This window comes from Scyliorhinus torazame, chromosome 10 (assembly GCF_047496885.1).
Source record: "Scyliorhinus torazame isolate Kashiwa2021f chromosome 10, sScyTor2.1, whole genome shotgun sequence".
Classification (NCBI taxonomy): domain Eukaryota; kingdom Metazoa; phylum Chordata; class Chondrichthyes; order Carcharhiniformes; family Scyliorhinidae; genus Scyliorhinus; species Scyliorhinus torazame.
The window spans coordinates 188,352,275-188,365,818 of NC_092716.1; the positions used below are offsets into that span (position 1 = coordinate 188,352,275).

Consider the following 13,544-nt stretch of genomic DNA (forward strand, 5'->3'; position numbering starts at 1 on the left):
TAAATGCCAGCCTTACCAGTAAAGCCCAGATCTTGGCTATGAATAAATCATTAAAAAAACACCTCTAGGATGAAACTGAGTTCCGTGGTGAATTTAAGTACTGGTGCCATACTCACTGCTCCACAAGAGGAGCCAGCGTTGGACTGGAATGAATGATGAGGCTGCTGGAGCTGATGGGATTGATGGTGCTGATGGGATTGATGGTGCTGGAGCTGCTGGGACTGGTGGCGATGTTAGTGGTGATGGTGCTGGAGCTGCTGCTGTTGTTATTCGACTCGGCCTACAAAGGAAGAAAAATATAACAAAGGGAAGGATTGTTTATTAACCAGGTTTTGTTAGAAGAGAACGGTTCGGGAATGTCAGCTCAGCGCTAAGACTTTGGACACTTGCTGTAAAGATCCTCACAATAATGGGCACATGTAGAATTATATAACAAGAGAGTTGATCGGCTAACTCGTGCTTCATTAAGGGAGACATTTAGCACAGCAAGAAGTTTGTGAGTCGAAGGCTGAAAGGATTCCGGTGCAGAATAATTAAGATTGCGAGAGATATGGCATCAAAGGCCGCCACAATAACGGATAGCAGCTCATTTTAAATGATAACAACAGCGCACAGACACACACACAGCATGATGACATATTGTGCGAAAAACAGGAAATGCTGGAAACAATCAGCAGGTCAGACGGGAGAGAGAAGGAATCAGGGCTGGATTCTCTGTATCCCGTCGCCGAAATCGTGTTCAGCGATCGGACAGAGAATGGATTCCCATGCCGAAATCGGGGCTGCCGCCGGTTTGACGGCAGTCTGCCATGCTCCGGCCCCTCCAAACCTGCGTCATGGTGACTTGCGCCATTTCAACGGCGTTGGCACGTCATTGGCCGGGCCACCAGAAATGCTCCGCCCCCAACCGGCGCGGGCCACGTTGGTCCCAACCATGCGGGAACCCAGTGTGCCGGTTGCGGACTGTGTCCAGCACCGCCACACTCAGCCAGGCTCCGTGCCGCTGGCCGGGGGGCTTTTGTTAGGGCTGGGGGGGACTGGTGGCGGGTGACCAGGGGGTGGGTTGTGGGGTCGCTCTTGAGAAGGTGGCGGTGAGCTACCTTCTTGAACCGCTGTACTCCATGTGGTGTAGGCACACCCACAGTGCTGTTAGGGAGGAAGTTCCAGGAATTTGACTCAGTGGCAGTGAATGAACGGCGATATATATCCAAGTTAGGATGGGGAGTGGCTTGGAGGGAAAATTACAGGTGGTGCTGTTCCCAGATATCTGCTGCCTTTGTATTTCTAGATGGTAGCAGTCATGGGTTTGGAAGGTGCTTTCTAAAGAGTCTTGTTGAGTTCCTGTAGTGCATCTTGTAGATGGTACACACTGCTGCCACTATCGGTGGTGGAGGAAGTGAATGTTTGTGGAAGGGGTATCAAACAAGTGGATTGATTTGGACTAGGTGGTGTTGATATTCTTGAGTGTTGTTGGAGTTGCACTCATCCTGTCAAGGAGAGAGTATTCCATTACACTCCTGACTTGTGGACAGGCTTTGGGGAGGGAGGTGAGTTAATTGCCGCAGGATTTCTAGCCTCTGACCTACTCTTGCAGGCACAGTATTTATATCATAGAATCGTAGAATCCTTACAGTGCAGAAGGAGGCCATTCGGTCCATCGAGTCTGCACCGGCCCATGCTCCAATAGAGCACCCTATCTAGGCCCAATCCCCCGCTCCTATCCCAGAAACACTATCTAACATTTGGGCAACATTAGCATGTCCAATTCACCTAACCTGCACATCTTTGGACTGTGGGAGGAAACCGGAGCGCCCGGAGGAAACCCATGCAGACCGAGGAGAACATGCAAACTCCACACAGACAGTCACCCAAGGCCGGAATTGAACCTTGGTCCCTGGAGCTTTGAGGCAGCAGTGCGAACCACTGTGCCGCCCATGACTAGTCCAGTTTAGTTGTGATAAATGGTAACCGCTAGACTGTTGATAAAAGGGGATTCAGCGATGGTAACACCATTGAATGTCATGGGGCAATGGTTATGAATGAGCTGCGACAGCGGGCTAATTTAGGAGGTTGCCATTTACGGTAGCGAGGGATAGGTTTAGGTTTTTGGGGATTCAGGTAGCGAGGGAATGGACGGGGCTCCATAAGTGGAACTTAACGAAGCTGGTGGAGGAGGCTAGGGAGGATCTTAGGAGGTGGGATACACTGCACTTAACGGTGGCAGGGAGGGTCCAAGTGGTGAAAACGAATATTCTGCCGAGGTTCTTGTTTATCTTTCAGGCTCTCTCGATCTTTATACCAAAGGCCTTTTTTTGGAAAGTGGACACGATCATCTCGGATTTTGTATGGGCGGGGAAGGTGCCGAGGGTGGGGAGGACCCTGCTACAGAGGCAGAGGCACCAGGGAGGGTTGGCGTTGTCAAACTTGCTTCATTATTATTGGGCGGCGAATGTGGACAAGGTGTAGTGGTGGTGGGAAAGAGAAGGGGTAGAGTGGGTTAGGATGGAGGAATCTTGTAAGGGGTCTAGTTTGAGGGCTATGGTGACAGCAGTGTTGCCAATGGCTCTGAGTAGGTATTCAGGGAGCCCAGTGGTGCAGTCCACGGTGAAGATATGGAATCAGCTGAGGAGGCATTTTAGGGTGGAATTGATGTCGGTGCTAACGCTGCTGTGAGAGAATCATGGGTTTGAGCCGGGGGAGATGGATAGTGTATACAGGAGGTGGAGGGAAGTGGGGCTGGTCAAGGTGAGGGATTTGTATTTGGAGGATGGGTTCACCAGTCTGGAGGAGCTAAGGGAGAGGGTAGAGCTGCCGAGGGGTAGTGAGTTCAGGTATCTACAGGTTAGGAACTTTGCGCAAAAGGTCTGGAAGAGGTTCCCTAGGTTGCTGGGATACAACCTGCTGGACCGACTGCTGTTTCCGGATGTGGAAGGGGAGGGAAAAATTGGGGATATATACAAGTGGCTGAGGGAGAAGGGAGGTGAGCGGGTGGTGAAGATCAAGGAAAAATGGGAAGTGGAGTTGGGAGGGGAGATCAATTGGGGAGTATGGAGTGAGGCACTGCAAAGGGTAAATGGGACCTCCTCTTGTGCAAGGATGAGCCTGATGCAGTTTAAGGTGGTGCACAGGGTGCATATGACTCGGGCGAGATGAATGGGTTCTTTCAAGGGGTAGCAGATGAGTGAAAGGTGTGGGCAGGGGCCTGCGAAACATGCGCCCGTTTTCAGGTTGCTAAAAATTGAGAAGATTCTGGACGGGAGTGTTCACGGTCTTAGCCAGGGGAGGAGGAGGTAGACCCGGACCCTTTGGTGGCGATATTTGGGGTTTCATAGAAGCCGGAGCTCATGGAGAGGAGGAAGGCCGATGTACGATTTCCTGCGGTTGGAGAAGATAAAGTATGAGTTAAGGGGCTCAGCAGGGGAGTTTGAGAAAAGGTGGGGGATGTTTGTGACCGTGTTTGAGGAGCTGTTTGTCGTACGGGGTGAGGGGTGGGGGGAGGAGGTGGGAGGGGGTGAAAAAGGGGAAAAATCTGTACAGGCTGTATAGTTGATTATTGGGAAGTATGTTTCCCGGGATGTTTGTTTGCTGTAACCTACTTTGATACATGTTTGTAATAAAATACATTTTTTTAAAAAGGGGCCAGGCTGGATTCCCTCCTTCTGGAGATGGTCATTATCTAGCACTTGTGTGGCGCAAATGTTACTTGCCACTTGTCAGCTCAAGCCTGGATATTGTCCAGATCTCGCTGCATTTGGACATAGACTGCTTCATCATCTGAGGAGTCACGAATGGTACTTTTGACCTTATGATGAAAGATTCAGCTCTTTTGTTCCTGTTTGTAAAAAGGCTGTAATGAGTGACCTGGATGGAACCCAACTGAGTATCTGTGAGCATGTAGTTGCGAAGCAAATGCGGCTTGATAATGCTGGTGATGACTCCTTCCATCACTTTACTAATGATTGAGATCACGATAAATGTTTAACGATAAGATAATTTCATATCCGGGAGCGGGAGAGAGAGAGGAAGCCAGAGTGCAGCTTGGGAATCCTAATCATAGAATTTACAGTGCAGAAGGAGGCCATTCGGCCCATCGAGTCTGCACCGGCTCTTGGAAAGAGCACCCTACCCAAGGTCCACACCTCCACCCTATCCCCATAACCCAGTAACCCCATCCAACACTAAGGGCAATTTTGGATACTAAGGGCAATTTAGCATGGCCAATCCACCTAACCTGCACATCTTTGGACTGTGGGAGGAAACCGGAGCACCCGGAGGAAACCCACGCATACACGGGGAGGATGTGCAGACTCTACACAGACAGTGACCCAAGCCGGAATCGAACATGGGACCCTGGAGCTGTGAAGCAATTGTGCTATCCACAATGCTACCGTGCTGCCCTAAATCAGGTAGGTGCTTAAACTTACCCCCAGGCTCCAGCGGCCTTCATTTCTGAGAGCAGGAGAGATAGAGGGAGCCGGAGTGCAGCTTGGGAATCAGGTAAGTGCTTAAACTTTCCCCCAGGTTCCAGTGGCCTTCATTTCCCGGAGCAGGAGAGAGAGAGGGAGCCGGAGTGCAGCTTGTGATACATCATCAATAATAGACGGCGAGTGATAAATGTAACTGAGGCTTTAAAACACTAAACAGCAAGCCTCCTGCCTCTGGACCTGAACTGGGTCCGGAGGCAGAGACTTGCCACTTTTATACAGAAGCCCCGAGGGGAGGAGCCACAGGCAGAGCCACCCTGGACAAGCCCAGGCATGTACAACACAGCACAGTGAATATAATACAATAAACACAATAACGTGGTTTACCACATTCACCCCCTGTTTAAAAAAAGTCCGGCAGGGATGAAGTGGTGTTTAAGGTCAAGTCTGTCGGGGGCCTTGACCTTATGCTGGGACTGCCTCAGTCCCGGCTGTGGTGTTGGCGCCGGTGTCGAGACCTTCACGTCCGGGAGCGTGTTGTCATCTTCTTCACCCAGATGTTGAGTCGGCGAAGGGGGGGGGCGGTGTATGGGCGGGGTGGTGGTGCTTGTCCTCGGTGGGCCTGTGGGAGTCAGTTCATGAGGTAGGTGGGCGGAGGTCAGGGGAGACGGTAGGGTGGGGTGTGGTGGTGGTTGTCACCGGGGAGCCTGCAGGAGCCAAATCCCGAAGGGAGACCGTATCTTGCCGCCCGTCCTGGTGTGTCATGTAGGCATATTGGGGGTTTGCATGGAGCAGCAGGACCTTCTCGACGAGGGGGTCGGTTTCATGGCTCCTCGCATGCTTGCGGAGAAGAATGGGCCCCGGGACTGTCAGCCAGGATGGAAACGAGACCCCGAAGGTGGACTTCCTGGGGAAGGCAAACATACGCTCATGAGAAGTCTGGTTAGTGGCCATACATAGAAGCGAGCGGATGGAGTGGAGTGCATCGGGGAGGACCTCCTGCCGGCAGGAGACTGGGAGACTTTTCGACCGTAGGGCCAGGAGGACGGCCTTCCAGAACGTCGCCTTCTCCCTCTCCACCTGTCCCCGGGAGTTATAGCTGGTCATCCTGCTGGAGGCGATGCCTTTGCTGAGCAGGAACTGAAGCAACTAGTCGCTCATAAAGGTGAAGCCCCGATCACTGTGGATATAGACAGGGAACCCGAACAGGGTGAAAAGGCTGTGTCGGGCCTTGATAACGGAGGCAGAGGTCATGCCAGAGCAGGGGATGGCGAAGGGGAATCTGGAGTACTCATCAACGATGTTGAGGAAGTACATGTTACGGTCAGTGGAGGGGAGGGGCCCTTTGAAGTACATTCTGAGGCACTCAAAAGGGCGGGAGGCCTTTACCAGATGTGCTCTGTCTGCCCGATAGAAGTGCGGTTTGCACTCCTCGGAGACCTAACAGTCCCTGGTCACGGACCTGACCTCCTCGATGGAGTAGGACAGGTTGCGAGCCTTGATAAAGTGGAATAAGCGGGTGACCCCCGTGTGGTAGTCTGTATTAGGGGTATTACGGTACCTAGGTTGAGGCTGTAAGACCATTTGTGTGGGAGGTACCTGAGGCATGAAGATCATTGGTGAAGCCTGCCTGCTGGTTCCGCCCAGTAAGGCGGAGTATAAGAGTCTGTGTCTCCCTAGCAGCTGCATTCTGTACCTGCGCTGCTGGAGGAAACATCTAGTCCAATAAAGCCTTCAATTGTCATCCAATCTCGCTTCTGGAGTTATTGATCGAGCATCACCCCGGGTGACAGAGGTCTACTTGTGCGCTGGCACATGTACCGCGGGAGAGGGCATCTGGGGGCTCATTGAGCTTCCCGGGCCGATACAAGATTTCATAGCTGTAGGTGGAGAGCTTGATCCTCCACCTCAGGATCTTGTCATTCTTGATTTTGCCCCGCTGTGTGTTATCAAACATGAAGGCAACCGACCGTTAGTCAGTGAGGAGAGTGAATTGTCTGCCAGCCAGGTAATGCCTCCAATGTCTCACAGCTTCTACTATGGCACGGGCCTCTATTTTGACGGAGGAGTGTCGAGTTTCAGAGGCATGGAGGGTACGGGAGAAGAAAGCCACGGGCCTGCCCGCCTGGTTGAGGGTAGCAGCCAGAGCAAAGTCCGACCCATCGCTCTCCACTTGGAAAGGGATGGACCCGTCCACAGCGTGCATCGCGGCTTTGCCGATGTCTGCTTTGATGCGAACGAAGGCCAGTCGGGCCTCAGTCGCCAGGGAAAAAGTGGTGGACTTGATCAGTGGGCAGGCCTTGTCCGCGTAGTTGGGGACCCACTGGGCATAGTAAGAGAAGAACCCCAGGCATCTCTTCAGGGCCTTGGGGCAGTGGGGAAGGGAGAGTTCCAGGAGGGGGCGCATGGGGTCGGGGTCGGGCCCTAGGACTCCGTGTTCCACGAAGTAGCCGAGGATGGCCAGGCGGGTTGTGTAAAAGACGCATTTCTCTCTATTATAAGTGAGCTTCAGGAGTTTCACGGTGTGGAGGAAGCACCGGAGGTTCTCGTCATGGTCCTGCTGGTCACGGCCGCAGATGGTGACGTTGTCTAGGTACGGGAACGTGGCCCGCAGCCCGTACTGGTCAACCATTCGGTCCATTTCCCTATGGAAGACCGAGACCCCATTGGAGACGCCGAAGGGAACCCTGAGGAAGTGATAGAGGCGGTCGTCTGCCTCGAAGGCAGTGTATTGGCGGTCATCTGGGCAGATAGGGAGCTGGTGGTGCACAGACTTTAAGTCGACTGTAGAAACGATTCGATACTGTGCAATCTGATTGACCATGTCAGATATGTGGGGGAGGGGGTACACATCGAGCTGCGTGTACCGGTTGATGGTCTGCTATAATCGATGACCATCCGGTGCTTCTCCCCAGTCTTGACGACCACCACTTGGGCTCTCCAGGGGCTGTTACTAGCCTCAATGATCCCCTCTCGCAGGAGTCGCTGGACCTCCGACCTGATGAAGGCCCTGTCCCGGGCACTGTAGCGTCTGCTTCTGGTAGCAACGGGCTTACAGTCCGGGGTGAGGTTTGCGAAGAGGGAGGGTGGGGCAACCTTAAAGGTTGCGAGGCTACAGACGGTGAGGGGGGGGAAGGGGTCCATTGAACTTTAGGGTAAGGCTCTGGAGGTGGCACTGGAAGTCGAGCCCCAGTAATAGGGCAGCGCAGAGATGGGGGAGGACCTAGAGCCTAAAGTTGGTGTACTCTACGTCTTGCGCAGTGAGGGTCGCGACATAGTACCCCCAGACCTCCACTGCGTGGGATCCGGAAGCCAGGGAGATTTTCTGGGTCGCGGGTAGGATGGGGAGGGAGCAGCGCCTTAGCGTATCTGGGTGTATGAAACTGTCCGTGCTCCCGGAGTCGAAAAGGCAGGCTGTCTCGAGCCCGTTGATCCGGACGGTCATCGTGGACTTCGCGAGGTGGTGCGGCCGGGATAGGTCCAGTGTGACGGAGGCGAGTGTTGGAAGACGGTCGGCGGACTGGTCAGCGGTAGCGGCGGCCAGCGTACAGTCGGACGCTGGGTTCCTGGGAGGCAGTGGAGGGGTCCCAAGATGGTGGCCCCCGTTGGTCGCATGCGTCGGCTGAGATTAAAGATGGCGGCGCCCGTGGGTCACACATGGCGGTTGGCGCGGCAGCTGGGGGTGGCCCCGACTGGCAGCAGGCAGCGCTGCTGGGTCCAGAAGATTTAGGGGGGGGGGGGTCGGGCCTGGCAGGCTTTTGCGAAGTGGCCCTTCTTCTCACAGCCGTTACAAGTAGTATTCCGTGCCGGGCAGCATTGAAGGGGGTGAATACCCTAGCAGCAGAAGTAGCATTTCATGCCTCTAGCGTTGGCGGGCCGCTGTGTGGCTCAGGCTTGCGTCGCACCCGGGTCGGTTGATGGCTGCGCCCACGAGGCCCACGAGTGTGCCAAGCGGTCGGAGGTGTTCTGGGAGGCCACCTCCAGTGAGTTGGAGAGTTGTACTGTCACTGGGAGGCCGAGTGTCCCCCCTTCTAATAAACGCTGGCGGATATAGTTCGAGTGCATGCCCGCGACATAGGCGTCCCTGACCAGCAGCTCCGCGTGCTGGGTAACCGATATCGCTCGGCAGTCACAGTTTCGACAGAGGATGCGCAAGGCGCACAGGAATTCTGCGAGTGATTCCCCAGGGCGTTGGCGTCTCGTGGCGAGGAGGTGCCTAGCATATACTTGGTTGATGGATTTCACATAATGTCCTTTTAGCAGCGTTATCGCCTCCGCGTAAGAGGGGGCGTCCCTGATGAGGGGAAAGACTCTTGGGCTCACCCGTGCATGGAAGACCTGCTTCTTCTGGAGGTCCGTGAAGTCTTCGTTGAAAGATGCGAGGTAGGCCTCGAAGCAGCTTAGCCAGTGTTCATAAGTCTCTGTAGCGTCAGCTGCTTGTGGGTCCAGTTGCAAGCGATCAGGCTTGAGTGAGAAGTTCATCTTGAGTGAAGAGTCCATCTTTCGAAGTTTAGTGTATTAAATTGATACACCATCAATAATAGACGACGCGTGATAAACGTAACTGAGGCTTTAATACACTAAACAGCAAGCCTCCTGCCTCTGGACCCGAACTGGGTCTGGAGGCAGAGACTTGCCACTTTTATACAGAAGCCTGAGGAGAGGAGCCACAGGTGGAGCCACAGGCAGAGCCACCCTGGACAAGCCCAGGCTTGTACAACACAGCACAGTGAATATAATACAATAAACACAATAATGTGGTTTACCACAGCTTGGGAATCAGGTAGGTGCTTCAACTTACCCCCAGGTTCCAGCGGCCTTCATTTCCGGGAGTGGGAGAGAGAGAGGGAGCCGGAGTGCAGCTTGGGAATCAGGTAGGTGCTTAAGTGTTTTATTTTTACCTGTAATTAAGTTGGGCGGTAAGCTCTTTCATTCTTTTCTTGTTTTTATCCGCAAGTTATCTAGGCGGGATGGTAGGGAAGGCAGTGCAATGTTCCTCCTGCAGAATATTTGAGGTGAGGGACGCCGTCAGTGTCCCTGCTGATTTCACCTGTGGGAAGTGCACCCATCTCCAGCTCCTCAGAAACCGCGTTAGGGAACTGGAGCTGGAGCTGGATGAACTTCGGATCATTCGGGAGACAGAGGTGGTCATAGATAGTAGCTTCAGGGATGTAGTTACTCAAAGAATGAAGATAGATGGGTGACGGTGAGAGGGGCTGGAAGGAAGCAGTCAGTACAGGGATCCCCCCTCAGTAACAAGTATACCGCTTTGGATACTATTGAGGGGACGGCCTACCAGTGGTCAGCCACGGTGACCGGATCTCCAGCACTGAGTCTGTCCCTGTGGCTCAGAAGGGAAGAGGGTAGAGCAGGAGAGCAATAGTTATTGGGGACTCGATAGTTAGAGGGACAGATAGACGGTTCTGTGGCAACGGAAGAGACTCACAGATGGTATGTTGCCTCCCGGGTGCCAGGGTCCTTGACATCTCGGACCATGTTTTCAGAATCCTTAAAGGGGAAGGGGAACAGTCCCAAGTCGTGGTACTCATCGGTACCAACGACATAGGTAAGAGAAGGGACGGGGATTTAAAACAGGAATTTAGGGTGGAAGCTGAGAGCAAGGACAAACCATATTGTCATCTTTGGTTTGTTGCCGGTGCCACGTGCTAGCGAGTTGAGGAACAGGGAGAGAGTGCAGATAAACACGTGGCTGCAGGGATGGTGTAGGAAGGAGGGTTTCAGTTATGTGGATAATTGGAGCACATTCTGGGGAAGGTGGGACCTGTACAGACAGGACGGTTTGCACCTGAACCAGAGGGGCACCAATTTGCTACGGCTCTTTGGGGGAGGTTTAAACTAATTTGTCAGGGGGATGGGAAAATGAGCTGTAGTCCAGAAGCCGGTGTTGAGAGTAGTGAGGTACTGAGGAGGGTATCAAGGTCGCAGGAGTGTACCGGCAGACAGGAAGGTGGGTTAAGTGTGCCTACTTCAATGCAAGGAACATCCGGAATAAGGTAGGTGAACTTGGAGCGTGGATTGGTACTTGGGACTATGATGTTGTGGCCATTAAGGAGACATGGTTAGAACAGGGACAGGAATGGTTGTTGGAAGTTCCGGGTTATAGATGTTTCAGTAAGAGTAGGGAAGGTGGTAAAAGTGGTGGAGGAGTAGCATTGTTAATCAAGGATAGTTTAACGGCTGCAGAAAGGCAGTTCGAGGGTGATTTGCCTACTGAGGTAATATGGGCTGAAGTTAGAAATAGGAAAGGAGCGGTCACGTTGTTAGGAGTTGTCTGTAGACCCCCAAATAATAATAGAGATGTGGAGGAAGAAATTGCAAAACAGATTATGGATAGGTGTGGAGGTCTCAGGGTAATTGGGTCGCTTCAGAGTTACAAGATAGCAAGGATTGAGCTAAAAAAAAGGATTTAGGAGAGCTAGGAGGGGACATGAGAAGTCCTTGGCGGGTCGGATCAAGGAAAACCCCAAGGCTTTTTACTCTTATGTGAGAAATAAAAGAATGACCAGGACAGTAGTGGGAACTTGTGCATGGAGTCAGAAGAGATAGGAGAATGAATACTTTTCTTCAGTGTTCACCAAGGAGAGGGGCCATGTTTTTGAGGACGAGAGTGTGATACAGGCGGGTAGGCTGGAGGATATAGATGTTCTGAGGGAGGATGTATTAGCAATTTTGAAAAACCTTAGGGGTGACAAGTCCCCTGGGCCAGATGTGATATATCCTAGGATTCTTTGGGAGGCAAGGGATGAGATTGCATAGCCTTTGGTTTGATCTTTGGGTCCTCACTGCCCACGGGGATAGTGCCAGAGGACTGGAGAGTGGCGAATGTTGTTCCTCTGTTCAAGAAAGGGAATAGGAATGTCCCTGATAATTATAGGCCGGTTAGTCTTATTTTGGTGGTCGGTAAGTTAATGGAAAAGGTCCGGAAGGATAGGATTTATGACCATTTGGAAAGATGCAGCTTAATCCGGGATAGTCAACACGGATTCGTGAATGGTAAGTCTTGCCTCACAAATTTGATTGAATTCTTTGAGTAGGTAACTAAGTGTGTAGATGAAGGTAGAGCAGTTAATGTCGTATACATGGATTTTAGTAAGGCGTTTGATAAGGTTCCCCATGGTCGGCTCATGAAGAAAGTAAGGAGGTGTGGGATAGAGGGAAATTTGGCCAATTGGATAAGTAACTGGCTATCACATAGAAGACCGAGGGCGGTGGTGGATGGAAAATTTTCAGACTGGAGACCAGTTACCAGTGGTGTACCACAGGGATTAGTGCTGGGTCCTCTGCTATTTGTGATTTTATCAATGACTTGGAGGAGGGGGCTGAAGGGTGGGTCAATAAATTTGCTGATGACACCAAGATTGGTGGAGTAGTGGATGAGGTGGAGGGCTGTTGTAGGCTGCAAAGAGACATTGATAGGATGCAGAGCTGGGCCGAAAAATGGCAGATGGAGTTTAACACTGATAAGTGCGAGGTGATTCATTTTGGTAGGAAAAATTTGAATGCGGATTACAGGGTCAACGGCAGAGTTCTGAGGAATGTGGAGGAACAGGGAGATCTTGGGGTTCATGTCCACAGATCTCTGAAGGTTGCCACTCAAGTGGATAGAGCCATGAAGAAGGCCTATAGTGTGTTAGCGTTTATTAACAGGGGGCATGAGTTTAAGAGCCGTGGGGTTATGCTGCAACTGTACATGACCCTGGTGAGACCACATTTGGAATATTGTGTGCAGTTCTGGTCACCTCACTATAGGAAGGATGTGGAAGCATTGGAAAGGATGCAAAGGAGATTTACCAGGATGCTGCCTGGTTTGGAGGGTAGGTCTTATGAGGAAAGGTTGAGGGAGCTAGGGCTTTTCTCTTTGGAGCGGAAGAGGATGAGAGGCGACTTAATAGAGGTTTATAAGGTAATGAGGAGGATAGATAGAGTGGACGTTCAGAGACTATTTCCTCGGGTGGCTGTAGCTGTTACAAGGGGGCATAACTATAAGGTTCAGGGTGGGAGATATAGGAGTGATGTCCGAGGTAGGTTCTCTACTCAGAGAGTGGTTAGGGTGTGGAATGAACTGCCTGCTGTGATAGTGGAGTCAGACACTTTAGGAACTTTCAAGCGGTTTTTGGATAGGCACATGGAACACACCAGAATGACAGGGAGTGGGATAGCTTGATCTTGGTTTCGGACAAAGCTCGGCACAACATCGAGGGTCGAAGGGCCTGTTCTGTGCTGTACTGTTCTATGTTCTTAAGACAGTCACAATCTTATTAAATGGGGAGCAGGCTCAAAGGGTTGAATGGTCCACTCCTGTTCCTATTTCTTATGGTCTTAAACCTAATATTTCCAAGTTTGCTGATGACACAAAACCTGCTGGGAACATGAGTTGTGAGGAGGATGCAAAGAAAAGGGAAGGCTGAGAGGTGACCTGATCGAGGTCTTTAAGATTATGAAACATTTTGATTGGGTAGATGTAGAGAAGATGTTTCCACTTGAGGGTGAAGCCAGAGCTCGATAATAAAGGCATGAGGGAATTCAAGAGAAACTATTCAACTGAAAAAGTGGTGAGAATGTGGAATTTGCTACCATATGGAGTAGTTGAGGCAAATAGCATAGATACATTTATTTATTTTTTTTAGAAAATATTTTATTGAAGCATTTGTAATTTTCAGTTTTAACACTTTAACATTTCTTAAACAACCGCGGGGCCGGCACACGCAAAAACATAAAAAAATAACATCCCCTACTACCCCCGCCCTATTTCCTAATTACCCGTACATGAAGTTCCCTGTCCTTGTCTTACACTACCATGCCTCCCATTTTCCACCCCCCCCCCCCCCCCACCCCCCCCCCCCCCCACCCCCCGGCTGCTGACGTTCAATTTTCCTTGAAGAAGTCGATGAACGGCTGCCACCTCCGGGCGAACCCCTGAATAATTGAACCTCTTAAGGCAAATTTAATCTTTTCCAGCCTGAGAAATCCTGCCATGTCACTGACCCACACTCCTGACTTTGGAGGCTCCGAGTCTCTCCATCCCAGCAAAATCCGTCTCCGGGCCACCAGGGAGGAGAAGGCCAGAACAACGGCGTCCCTCCCCCCCTGGGCCCCCAG

The 13,544-nt window shown here is 51.8% G+C and overlaps 1 protein-coding gene across 4 annotated transcripts in view; it reads right to left on the bottom strand.

Annotated features, from left to right (window-relative positions):
• mrvi1 (murine retrovirus integration site 1 homolog) overlaps window positions 1-13,544 on the bottom strand; it is a 317,269-nt gene that overhangs the window by 16,121 nt on the left and 287,604 nt on the right. For all 4 annotated transcript variants that reach the window (XM_072466158.1, XM_072466161.1, XM_072466160.1 and 1 more), the window contains one exon: window positions 117-280. In XM_072466158.1, coding sequence (XP_072322259.1) covers window positions 117-280 — 164 coding nt within the window. The remainder of the gene's footprint in view (window positions 1-116; window positions 281-13,544) is intronic.